Raw genomic sequence first — 13,717 nt, 5'->3', positions numbered from 1 at the left:
CTCCGCCCTTTTGATATTCCCTACCTCGCGCTCGGCACCAATCTTATTGACAGATGGCATACAAGGCCGCAACCAAGGCAATTCGTTTTTTGTGGCCAGCAAAACTACCGCGGAACAAGCTCAATCACTCCAGTGAGAACGCACGACACAATTTTATACCACATATGTTTTGTTTTACAAACACCATAATTTGCACTGCGTTCCTTTTGGCGGATGGATATTTGTATAAATGCCATTGTGTGTGCAATGGCCTGTTTTTATATTCCGGTAGAGGGATTCTAATGTTAAAGATGCATGTGTTAGTTGCTCACGAAAAAAATCCTGAGAGTTAGAGAAGGTGGCTGTTTTACCAACCCTTGTTAGAAAAAAAAACATATTTCAACAAAGTATTCGTAGATTATAGATAACATGCTGACATTACAAAAAAATTAGAATTTTGGCTACTTACGTATAACCATTGAGCTTTGCGAAAATCTTTGTATTAGAATAGACTTGGATTGCATAGGCCACAGAATTGTATGAGCCGTGTATCCTTGTACGTATATGTAATATTGTTGTAAATAGACTTACGACAAACTAAACGAGGTCCTAATAACGCACCGGGACTCGAAATAAAGCAATCACCGCTCAATTTAGATAGATTTGTTTGAAAGATGCCGCCAGAATATTTGATGTTTTGGTGGGGCACGAAATGGGTTGTGCATGTATAGTACTGCCTGCGCCATGCGTTCTCACTGGACTGAACCATGAATATTTAGGGTACTACGTGCGGAGCTCGAGCATAGCGTATTCTAGTGGCATAGTTAGGAAATCCCAGGTCTTCTGTGGAGTGGAGATAGTGGGTCACACGTGACCACACACATTAAGGGAATAGCGGGTTATTCTGGTCACAGGTCACGTGGGTAGATATGAATAATGCCTTCGAGTTACAGAGGTAATATTGCGGGTACGGGTCGCACATAGCTATCCATGGTCTACCTTTGAAATTCTCCTGCTGATATTTGTATATATATATTATGTATATATGCAAGATAACTATATATGTATATATTTTCACTGCCTGTCTTAATTAGTAAACATGTCATTAATACAATTTTTTCTACGATGATAAAAACTCTCAGATAGTCCAAAAATCGATCCTCCTCGCTTTTTGTTTCCTCACTTATTTATTTATATTTACAAGCACCGAGATTTTGGGGGACAAATTGTTGACGGTGCTCTACGTTGTGTGCTTTTTGTGCTTTTTCTTCGAACGTTTGATTTTTTGTTGGTTCCCTTCGGAAATCAGTTGATCATGCCTTTTGGTTTTCAACACAAGGGAAAGAATGTCAGCGCTGGACTTATTGTACCCAGCTTGTCATGTCTACGTGAAACCTGTACTTTCGTGTGGCCTCCTGCTTTCTTTGAAGTAGAAAGTCATTTCAGTCACACCTCAAATGACCTACACACATGACATCATTTTCAAAGGCCCTGAGAACTGAAAAGAACAACAACATGATTCTGGCAGCACCAAAATACATTTTTTTTCTTGTTCCATGAGACATGCGCGTATTATGTCGCCATGAGTTCACTTGATAGACTTGTCAATTAAAGTTATTTGCATAGAATCAAACGTGCTGTGCGTGAAATGACCTAAAGGGAAACATCCCTCATGCAGAGCCGAACCAATGAGGGGTGCAGAGCATGCCACCTGTCTTCCCGTGCCTCAGCCAATCAGAGAAAGAGATGCATACACCTGCAGTACACCCTGCATGCATCGTTACATCTTGGGTGTATGCATCACTGGTAAAATTCCTCTGGTTGAGTAGATATATCATCTTATTGTTTAGTTTCCCCCTGTAACCCCATGTCCTATCATCTTGAGAACAACCTGACACGTCCTTCATAGCCTATTGTGGCCCCCCAACGGATTCCCCTACTCTTACGGTCTCGATAATGAACTGTAGCGAGGCCCGGCAGGGTTTTCTGACATAGAACCTTCCCCTTATTATTTGGCATCATGCACTTGTTTTACCAAGCAATGCTAGGCGGTCACCACTCTTATACAAAATACACCCCGTGCCATATCATCATAACATTATGACATGCAAAAATATAAAGCACAGCAAAAATTATCTGCTTTGATTATAAAAAGAAATACCACCGATTATCTATGAAGTGGCCTTTGAATTCAATGTGATATGTGGATAACGTATTGCGTTTGCTTTTAAGGTCTGGGTTTCATGTTGTTATTTTTTGCATAGATGATCAACTCATGATGAGGTGATGCCTTGTGCTGGCAAGTAACAACAAACATGCATCAATAGTAGAGATCATGCGATCATATCTTTGTATCCATTGATTATTATCTAGCTTCCTAAGGTTATTCTTATCATTATAGCTCTCGTTATAGTTATTGTGTCTTATTAGAAAGTGCCTGGGCTCACCTAAACGTCCGTGTTTAACCTGTTCAGTTTGGCATAGCTGGGAGTGTCAGAGTTCAGGCACTTTGTCAACCTCTCCCTGGAGGGATCGTTCGACATCCACCCTTCCTCCGTGTCGATGTAATCCATCGAGTTCCCGGTGCCGTCACTGTTGCTAAGTTTCTTCTTGTTGTCCGATGGTGGGACGTACGGACAGATCTGATCCACGTGTCTGAACTCTTCTTCATCGGTGGCGTTCTCTGCCGCAGTCTCACGGTTGTAAAAGTAGTTGAAGTTGGAGACGATAACAGGTACCGGCAATGCGATAGTCAGTACGCCGGCTATGGCACACAGCGACCCCACCAACTTGCCGCCCACGGTCTGTGGGTACATGTCGCCATACCCTACAGTGGTCATTGTCACTAAAGCCCACCAAAATGCCTCGGGGATACTGGAGAAATGGGTTTCCTTGTAGTCTGTCTCGCCGAAGTAGATTGCACTCGAGAATAGAATGACTCCTATGAAGACGAAGAAGACCAAGAGTCCCAATTCACGCATGCTAGCCTTAAGGGTTAGTCCGAGGATCTGCAGTCCTTTAGAGTGACGTGAAAGTTTAAAGATGCGAAAAACTCGCACCAGCCGAATTATCCTCAGTACAGCTAAGGAGGAGGATCGATTTTTGGACTCGTCGGATTTGGCCACGACAGCGGCCAAGGTGATGAAATACGGCACGATGGAAACAAGATCAATGATGTTCATGAAGTTCTTGCAAAACTCCCACTTGCTCGGGGAGCAGATGAACCTAATGATGAGTTCGAACGTAAACCACACGATGCACGAGGTCTCGATGAGAAAGAATGGGTCTGTTGGACCTGGCACTTCGGCTTCTATCTCTACAGTTTTGTTGCCCACTGTCACTTCTTGCATCCTTTTAAACTGTGGCATAGTTTCTAGACAGAAAGTGATTATTGACACCATGATTACACTTACAGACACAATGGCTATAACCCTGGCTATGAAGGACGTGTCAGGGTGTTCGAACGCGACCCAGATTGCTTTCATGACCTTGTTTGTCGGAAGTTCTTCCTCCGGCTCCTTTACAAATCCTTCCTCTTCCATAAAAGCTTCTATGACATCCTCTCCCAACTCAAAAAATTTGATCTCTTCCGTGAAAATATCCGTGGGCACGTCGGCAGGTCTCCTAAGACGGCCCCCGCTTTGATAGAAATGGAGGATGGCTTGGAAGCTAAGCCGGTGCCTATCAAAGAAGTATTCGTTGCGCAGGGGGTCGTAATAGCGCAGTCTCTTCTGTGGATTGCCCAGGAGAGTGTTAGGAAACTGGGCCAGTGTTCGCACCTGGGTTTCGAAACGGAGACCGGAAATATTGATGACGATCCGGTCGCAGCAGTTTTTATGGTCCCACTCCCCTCCGCCATCTTCGTAGGCCTTTGGGCTGAAAGAGTCTAAGTCAATCTCCTGCAGCATGGCCATGGACCGGGAGTGGGAGACGGGTGTGATGCTGTTGAGCCCCGAGTTGCGCCGCGGGTCCTTGCTGTTGTCGGGCGTGGGGCCGCTACGGGTCCTCACCGGCACCTCATCCTCGCTCTGTACTACCGCTAGCTTGTTAGTGGAGCCACGTTGATCTTCCTCTTCCTCGACGACCGGGGTGTTGGTATTGCTGCTCTTCTCTGCAAGGTCCTTGGTCGAGTGCACTTTGGGCCGCAGGATGGGAGTGAGCCCGTAGCGCTCCACGAGGTGCACGGTGGTGGTCATGTTGATGCTCGCCGGGGCTGCCAGTTTGGTAGCGTCTAGAACACAGAGGTCTTTGAAAGGATCTTGTTCCCCTGTCTCAGCCAGCGTGGACCTGCCGGACGGGGAACATCCTGTTAAACGCGGCTCTACTCCTGGCGCCGTTTCCGCGAGCGCGCACCCATCTTGTCCGGACGCGCTCGCGGGGTCCACCCGATTTCGATCAGTGAGCGCTATCTCCTCGCCGCCTCCTCACGGCTGCTCGTTCCACTTAATCGCACCCGATAATATCCAGCAAATCACGTTCCCCATCTCGCGGGCCACTCAGCAGCCATTCCTCAAATCCGGCCAGTCAGCACCTCCTATTGGAAAATATCGGAGTCTCCCCTCCCCCCACCAAACAATGGCGGAGGCGCCGCGCACTCTTCACAACGTGCGCCACTTCTCGAAGACAGTTAATGCCTCTTCCGAGTAGGAAACACAAACAGAGACTGTGGCGTCCCTGTCTCGGCCCAGTCCTCCCGCTACTCGCCCTGCCAGCGTCTCTCACCGCGGCCTACCTGAGTCAGCACCGGTGCCGCAGCCTCGCTGTGATGCAGGCTAGCTACCACCTTGCGCATTTTCTTTCTTACCTATAAGCAGCCCACACGCCAACCCCGGAGGCCAGCCGCCGCTGCATTATTCAAATTTTCATACATAATACAGTTGGAGACCCCTTGCCTCCATCTCGTGCGACTTGCTCCTTATTAACAGACACGTGACTCGCAAATAATGCAACAATAGACAATTCTGTCCTCCCAGACTGAAAAAAGGACCACCCCAGTAAACATGGTGTTGGGGACGGACAATTCTTCTGATGGAGGGTTTCAGAGGGCCCCATTGCTTAGCGATCATCCCGGTACTACGCCCATATAATTCTGACAACAATGGAAATCATGGCCCCCGGGGCCCTGTTTTATATTAATTTGTTATTGAGGCGGCGGAGGCAACATCGATCAGTGGGGTGCGCTGATTGCGGGGAATTGATTTGGCGGGAGCGAAGTCACAACCCATGCGCCCCGGTCTCCATCAACCCACCATTATTCATCTCTTACCACTTCTCCATCCCTCTAAAAAAAACTACCCTTGGATCAACTGTACACCAACGAACCTCCCCCACAAACACTGCCTCCCAATTTCAGTCCGCGGAATCACAATTACGACAGCCCCGGAGCGGTCTATCAGTTTCCCTCTAAAATCGTCAATACCGCAACGCCACGACATCGATCGCGGACCAGCCGCTAGAAAAAATCACGCCGTCCATATTTTTCCTCCTCGACTGCTCGCAATGGGGCCCATCTGTTCGTGCTCGCAAGAAGGCCAATGTCAGGTCCAGCGTATAATTACCGTCCTTTACAAACGCATTGTTGGAGCGAGAGGCCTGGAAAACTTTGCTTCTGTATGATAGGGTGGCCCCAGGGGGTGGTTCAATCATAATGATTTTCAACATTGGCAATAACCTGAATAAACGCAAGACATTCCATTTCTGATGGGCTGCTTTTACACGTTCATTTTAAGTTCTAGACTCTGTCAGTTGATGTACGTTCTCTATTCCTTCTTATCTGTGAAACATTTTGGGTCGACCTGCTGTTTTTTGTCTCACAGGAACATCGATAAAAAGACGGAATGGTGTCAGCCCGGGAAAAAGAAGTGCGATTCATTATTACGCATGGCGTAAACAGCTAGCCGCAAATACGCCCGAAAATTACAGTTCTGCAGCCGGTCGATCGATACCACTGCACCGCGAAGTGTCTGGGAGCGTTTCCGTCTCACGAAACCACTTAAAATGCAAGGGTTGAATCAGAAGAGATCAAACTGTAACGTCACCGACCGTATCAGACCTTCCAGACAGGTTTCTATCATTACTTACAGGAATGTTATGCTAATTATAGGCCCCGACAAGCCCCGCTAGCAAGGTCACGGTTAACTAGGACTCTTGGTAATAACTGTTGAGCTCCCGCTGCGGCGCAGATCAACAAATCTCATAACCTGCAATCCTGTGCCCTTTAATTTTTTTTTTTCAGCAACCCACTTCAGGTGGAGACAAAAGATCGTTGCTTCTACCCAGCCTGGCCCCGCATACATGAGGCGCCTGCTGTGCTGCAAAAAATCGAAGCTTTGACGTCTTGTGTTTGATAAGTATATACTAGTCATATGCCGAAAAGGGAAAGACCATGAATTGTGGATAGTGATACGCTATATTCCGGGGGTATCCGTAAATGCTGTAATTGGGGACGAGTACGGGGCCTTGAGGGAGGCCCCCTCACCTACTGAGGTTACCTTATATTGGGTTATTCATGATCCGTATCTCCGAGACGTCGCGTATTTCTTAAAGGAAACCGACCCTCGCGAACCGATAAATGTCACTAGCCGGGTAAAGGACTACATATCAAAAGGACCAACTGTCCCCAGGGCTCGCGGAATGACCCATGCACATGTATATACGCTAAACTATCAGCACGACTTCATGTCTGAACATCTGCTTTCGGCTGATTTTTAGCGCCTGGCAACAATACAGAAAAACGTAATACTACAAATATTTAAACATGAGCGCGTAGGTTGATACAAATGTGCGCCCTTAGCCAATTTTCAGCTTCGTTGCTTTTCCTATCTTCTTGGCACAGTGGTTTGGAATAATACATAAAGACAATCTTTCTTGTAGCTCTTTGTGACAGTCAAGCATACAAGGAAAGTTCTGAAAACAACTAAATTCTGTTATTACGAATATAGTGAGTGATTTACTTCCGAAGAAAATCTCCGTTTTTATCCAGTGTAGAGTTTGTGTTGTATTTGAATATTGCTAACATAAATGTCTAACCTTAATAAACGTAGTCGGTAGATATTTTTCAGCTTTGTTTCAAAGTGCATGCATTCATTTGTGTGTATTTGTATCGATGTATCTTTGCTAATTTGATTTTTCTTGTTTGTTTGATGACATAAGTTACTTGTCTATATTTGTGTACTTCTAATTGATTAATGAAGAAAATAGCTGGTTTTGTCTTGTAGAAAAACGGGGGACTTCATGGGTTTCATAAGGGTTGACACGGGTATCCAAAAATGCATAAAAACGGTTTTATTTTCAGCAATAGAAACAACAAATTGAAAACTTCATACCTCTATAAATAGTTTTCGTGAATAATTTCTTGTTTGAGTCATCATATTGTGCATTCCTCGCTAATTCTGTCTATGCATCTTCCTACCCACCTGTGTAATTTCGAATCCCAAACAAAACCATCCTTCCAATCCTGCAAGTCTCCAGCTACACCATTTTGCCCCTCAAATCTCAAATATCCGCGAACACACGCCAAGACAAACAAACAGATAAGCTGAAAACAATACCTCCATTTTAGCGGAGGTTATGATTATTTGAATGGATTACTCGAAATCCTACGCGATCTTTATTTCGTGGCCCTTCGCGAAATGATGCAATCAAGTTGTACATAAAGCCGAAATAAAGAGCTGAAAGGCGACCCATATACTCGTTAAAGAAAAGATTTGGACCGTTACATTGTCAAAACAGGTGGTTAGAAGATACAACGATCCTTTTTTAGGTGTCGTGGTTTTCTGTGATATAACTCCCTCGCACATAGTGTAGTGGCATTGTGCCATGTCTGAACTACCGTGGACGCACCAGTAAGCTTACCAACGTGCCACAAATGTTTACAAAACATGGAAAAAGTTCACTCAAATAAAGTCAACTCCGTAGACTTAGGCGCACGAAAAACGCTACTTAGAATTGACTTGGGGAAAAAGGCTACCGAAGACCAGGCAAAGTTATGTATACACAATTGACTACGAAAAGTTGTGTACATGATTGTGCAAATCGTGCCTATGTATCTAAGTACAAAATCTCTAAGCAACATAACTTTTGCAAACACAGTTATCCATCTGTTCATAGTCATACCTATGGCATGCGGACTTATTTAACACTAACAGGACGTACGAGTTGCAATTTGTTTTCACTGATAACTTTTGTCGCTACCTTTGAATAAAAAATAGATATTATTACTTCAATTACACACGACAAAGGCTAACAAAAACCTGATATGAAAACGAAATAGAATGAGGGTAATGATTATTACAATGATGATAAATCTAACATTGATTCGTCTTTATTGTTATAGAATATCCGTTGAAACGTTGCGTATTTATGGTAGGGGTAATACAATATGGCGGTGTAGTGCCATATTGTCATACATACATAGCACATTCCCACAAATACACCGAATGTTAATTTGTGCACATTCGGGAATATTCTATATTAGTCTCTTCCAGTGTGTTTCATGTGATGATCTAAAATATGTTTTTACCCGCACCCCCTCACACAGACAAAATAGAACATTCCTGAATTTCACGCGTGCATGGTTCGTACTAGATACCGTCTGTTTCAATTACCAGCTCTATTGCTTTCACTATTATGCCACATTATCCTAAAATGCGATTTGGGTGAAGGGAAATAATCACCGGTAAAACAACGAAAGCGTTCATCAAAAGTCAAGATGCATTTTGTTTTGTTTTTCACTCTTGTTCTTTGGCATTACAACTAAGATATTTGTGAAATAGTTGCTAAGTTTAAATTCTTTCAAAGCACGCTTTTCGTGTATTTTCATAACTATAAATGTGTATGACATGTACTCTAAATCAATAAATACATTCGACTATAAAGAGAAAAATACCCATTGTGCGTAATAATTAGACAAAATCTTATGTACATATTCAATACCATATACGTGACCATTGCGTCATACATGTACTGTACTGTATGATGTACATATGATAAAGCATAGACACGAGTGTCAAGACAGTAAAGCTTGTTATGATACTAAAAATCTAGAAAAAAATTCATTGGAAATGCCGGCACTTTCTGATTTTCATATGCATATCTTTTTTCTTCCATTTCGTTATGTTTCCTGTGCTATTGTAATGCATCCCATAAACGCTATTGGAAGGGAATAAAATGAGCCAATTGTTTATTAGGTACGGTCAGATTTATCGTACTTTTTTGTCTCAGATTTAACTTTAGTTCACCTTTATCCGTAGGGTAACCTTTACCCGTTGCATATGAAAATAGGGTATTTGGTGATCCTTAAGTCGACAGAAGGTAGTTTCGAATTCACATTGCAATATTTTGAAAATTTTGACATTTGAAACCCGTCACTGACCTGAAATCTCTAAATAACCAGTTTTTTTTTTGCAACAACGAATCTAGGTTACTCCACGTGAACTAGCGTTTTAGATTTTCTGACGAGTTATGACAAAAATTATCGTCGAAAAGGATAAACGACAACTTTTCCCGTCACGAGACAAATGAATAATGTACGACACAACCACTACTGTCGTAAGAGTACCCTCAATTACTGTCGTGGGTCCCTTGTGCGACGAACTTGTGACTTGGGATCTTACGGAGGGCGGATCTAGTTGCAGCTCCATTTCAACAAGCAAAACGCTCGCACACGACTACGTTTTTCCCAGAGGCCGAGTTAAAACAAGCTGTCGGTGGTTTGAGTGATAACCGTCGGCACCTAGGGGACGCAATGACAGCTGCGGCGGTAAGATTAGTAAGCCACACGGCAACGCCGTATCCTTCGTAGTTCGTATGCTACTCATGTAGCTTAGCATTTTCAAATAGAGGTAAAAATAAATCATGAATGGTATTTTTTTTTCAAAGAAAAATTTAATATTCACCGTTGCTAAAAAGTTTATGTTTTCGGCACTGTTTTCATGTGTGTATATAACGTTAAATATGCTTGTTTCCAGCATAACCCAAGAAGCCGAGAACGGATCCTTTTCATATTTGATAGGTAGGTAGAGTTTGGGAAAACAAACTTTACGGTCAAGTTTGATACTGGGCCCCCTAGTGGCTTTCTACGGTACAGCAGTGCAACTTCAGCTTTGATATCTCGTGTTATAGGTATGCTGTGGTTATGAGTGGTAGATATACATGTAGATCTTAATACGTGGTTTGAGCTACGCGGTGGCTTTTTTTTAAGAGCAAAGCCGATTTTGTTCGAGATTTTGAAATGAGTTAAATGGGTTGCCGGATCGTCACGATTTTGGGTGTGTGGATTGCGTAGGTGATGTATGCAAATGAGGACCTTATTTTCCACATCTATGAGAAACATCTATTATACAGCATAGCGTCATGTATTATGAATTCTCTCTTTACATTTCAGTACGGTACAACTTGGCCTTAGTCTTTAGCGACCTGGCGGTCATATCTGATACTGCAGGCAAAGCTAAGGAGCTTTTGTATGTTAATATTTTGAGTATTCTAGGGTGATGATTTTTTAAGGCGACAGAAGCATAAGATGGCGTCCCTCAGAAAGGGCGTTGAATGGAGGTCCCTTGTTTGAGCAAAGTCACACGTTAAGCACGTAAATGAACCCACCACACTCATCGAAACGAAAAAGGGTCCTTTCCAAGTGTTAGTGCCTGAATTAAATCTGTCCGAATATGCAGCTTGTACTCGTCAGTACAAACCTGGTGTGTTGTTTAATAAGGCAGTTTACCGGGTATGTAATACAGATACATAGTGAAAATGATTTTCGAATCTAGTGCTTTATATCTATCACTACGTTTGTTGTTTAAGCTACTATAATGTTATACAGTATATACTACATTTATATTGTTTCATATGTGCAGAGGAGTAATAGAATATTTTATCAATCAAAACCCAGATATTAAATAATCACAAACTAACCAATATCCAAGTCTTATGCTTTAATAAAAATGTCTAATATGTACAAAATCTCAATGTTTCCTTAATGCACAAACATGCATTAGAAAACATCAGGAACATTACTAAATATGTTTCAATATTCTGAGAGATGTGATATCTTCATCTCCATATTTTACCATATTCTCATGCTTCAGTAACAGAAGCAAGTCCTAAAATTTCCCAAAACTACTAATAAATTTGATACATACTTCTGACAATGGAAAAAATAATGGCCTGCCCCAGTACATTACAACTGACATGTGCCATGATTGTGATGATAATAAATTCTACAAGCAAAAATAATCAAAAATTGCACGAATCATTCATTAGGCAACTCTATAGAATCTAAATGATCATTTTCTTATCAGTCTTTGTAGTTATCTACCAAAGATTCGTATTGTACAAAAGCCCTTATGCATCAAGGACGTACCGTCCCAAAAGGATATATACAGCACTGCATATTATAGTTATCATAATATGTAGCTGCTCATGACTTACAAAAGCATTCCACCATAATTGTACATGTACATAAGCCTATTTCCTGAAGCAAGGGTTATTCATGCCTTACTCTAGAGGATCAAAACCCAGCCTGTACTAGGGATTCGTATCTGTGAAATGTCTGAACATTATTTAAAGGCATGTACATGTCATCTTTAAAGGCACACTGCATTGGTCTTACATGTAACTTCCACATTTCCTACAATTCTATAAACTTCTACCACAAAATGTTGTATAGTATATTCATATTCCTCCCCATGCAGTTGTTCGACAATTGACATGCACAAAAAATTGTCTCAAGAAAAATAGATGACAAAGTTGTATCAGTCTGTACGGTTTTATACAAGACAAGACAGACAAAATGATTGTTTACAACATATACTATTGAGTTTGGTAGTATCTTCTTGCCGGTGATACCGATCGAGCGCGTCTTGGACTTCTTGGGCTCGTCTTAAGAAACCTTCTTGCATCCTCGTACCCTGCAACGAAGTTGTCGTCCAGAGCCGTTTCCACGCCGAGCGTTGTCGCGGTGTGCGCGTGATGCGCGTTGACGAGTTTCTCTAGCCGGGCGATGATCTCGTAGTTTGGCACGGCGAGAGTGTGGATCTCCAGGCCGAGCATTCTCGCGATGACTTGGCGGAAGTCAACAAGCTGCACAAATAAAACAGAAATACCTTTTGGTTAATACCCGATGCATATGACACCATAATCTCATTGATCTTGTTGTCATTCTAAACTTACTACAGATGCACACTAGTGGCACGATGCCAAAATCAAACATCAATGATCTGTTTGCATCAAAAAGCATTCTAATCATGCATCATGTGCCAAATACGTCTAACTTTCTAAAACAATACACAATGGAGAATCTTTCATGATTGTTTTAGGACAATGGAAAGTTCATCACAAATTCCTGCCCGTGGACTAATTGAATGTAACATGAAAGGCTAAAAAACAGTGTATATTACAACATAGCAAGGCCTACTCTAGTCTAAAATCTAACTCAAATGATAAAAATGATATATGATAAATGATAATAAATATAATACAAACCTCCTTTTCCCTCCTGGCCACTTCATCCAGTGCCAGTTTGGTGCTCCTGAGCTCGTTGGACAGAGCCTGGACAGTGTTGGACGACAACACCTTGGTCTCCTCACTCTCAGCCTCGGTCATCTGGATCTCAGACTTCAGGTTGCTGACCTTCTTCCCCAGCTTCTCCTTCATAAGACGTAGCCTAAGGAGTTCATCCTCCTGCTCCTTGATGTGGTCCTTCTGCTGCAGGGTCCTGACCTTCAGGTCGGTGACCTCCTGCAGCTTGGCCTTGAGCTCGGTGTTCTGGTGGCGAGCATTCCCCAGCTGTCCCTGCAGCCGCTCCACCTGCTTCTGCAGCTTACGGATCTTCATGGCCGCGTCGTCTCGTTCCAACGCAAGCTCATTCCGACCCTGGGGGACAGGTGAAAAATTACTGTTAGACTCCTGATATTCTTTGTCCGTTGAATACTCACTCAGCACAAATGTTTGAAAACTTATAATTTGACTCATTATCACCCTATATACAATGATACTTTGTTGCAACCCAATCATGCAAGTTGCCCTGGTGCTCAAACCATGAATTAAAAATCGTTACCAACAATATACAACCAAAACTAAGTTCACAAACTTTTTTGTGTGTTGCTCAGATTCATACTTCAAGAGTTAAGGTTTTCCACTCGACTTTACTTTTTCTTACTTCAAAACTGCAACAATTGACTGTTGCAACTTTTTTGACAAGACTTTCATGAATGAAATTCACAAAGCTAATTGTATTTTTGTTTTGGTTGCTTTTTAGTTGCCTTAGGTAATCTTGTTGCCTTCTAATCCACAGTACTGGTAGGCTGTATGTGTGAAAAAAGAGGTGCCCCTACCTGCAGCTTCTCCTCCAACTGTCCAATCTTCTTGCGGAGTAGGTCCATGTGAAGATCTTTACTCTCCAGCTGTTCTTTCTGCTGCTTAACCTGTAGAAAACCAAGGGACTCAGTCAGCACAGCCATCTTTATCATCTCTTCTTTGGTATCTAACCCAATATTTGGGATATTTGAAACTCTTCTTGAGACACTTTTAGTAAATAAGGATTACAATTGTAGTGAGATTTTCGAAAGCATCTTGAGATTGTTTAAAACATCTCAAGAATAAGTAAAACATCTGGAGATTTTGCACAAAATCTCAAGATGTTTGGAATAAAGACTTTTTTTAAATTTTCATCAAAGCATGAAGACCTCTACTTGGGTTGAATATGATCTGTTGTGTAACACATGATAACTGGAATGATGAA

At 42.5% G+C, this 13,717-nt stretch overlaps 2 protein-coding genes across 3 annotated transcripts in view; both read right to left on the bottom strand.

Annotated features, from left to right (window-relative positions):
• Nucleotides 1-423: 423 nt before the first annotated feature.
• On the bottom strand, nt 424-5,000 carry LOC118417468 (potassium voltage-gated channel subfamily A member 1-like). The gene has a single exon (XM_035823037.1). It carries the CDS (start codon nt 4,173-4,175, stop codon nt 2,427-2,429), a length of 1,749 nt encoding a protein of 582 aa, XP_035678930.1. The 5' UTR covers nt 4,176-5,000; the 3' UTR covers nt 424-2,426.
• A 5,895-nt stretch (nt 5,001-10,895) lies between these two features.
• Nucleotides 10,896-13,717, bottom strand: part of LOC118418547 (coiled-coil domain-containing protein 170-like) — a 13,203-nt gene continuing 10,381 nt past the window's right edge. For both annotated transcript variants that reach the window (XM_035824544.1, XM_035824551.1), the window contains 3 exons: nt 13,311-13,400; nt 12,460-12,849; nt 10,896-12,057 (listed from right to left, as the gene is read on the bottom strand). In XM_035824544.1, coding sequence (XP_035680437.1) covers nt 11,788-12,057; nt 12,460-12,849; nt 13,311-13,400 — 750 coding nt within the window. In that variant the 3' untranslated portion in view covers nt 10,896-11,787. The remainder of the gene's footprint in view (nt 12,058-12,459; nt 12,850-13,310; nt 13,401-13,717) is intronic.

The sequence above is a fragment of the Branchiostoma floridae genome, chromosome 1 (genome assembly GCF_000003815.2).
Source record: "Branchiostoma floridae strain S238N-H82 chromosome 1, Bfl_VNyyK, whole genome shotgun sequence".
Taxonomy (NCBI): domain Eukaryota; kingdom Metazoa; phylum Chordata; class Leptocardii; order Amphioxiformes; family Branchiostomatidae; genus Branchiostoma; species Branchiostoma floridae.
Note: the sequence above shows the minus strand (reverse complement) of the source record. Positions and strands in the feature narration are given on the sequence as shown.

Bases quoted from the DNA above. Each gene is read 5' to 3' on its own strand.
- LOC118417468 (XM_035823037.1), bottom strand. From the start codon at position 4,175: ATGACCACCACCGTGCACCTCGTGGAGCGCTACGGGCTCACTCCCATC.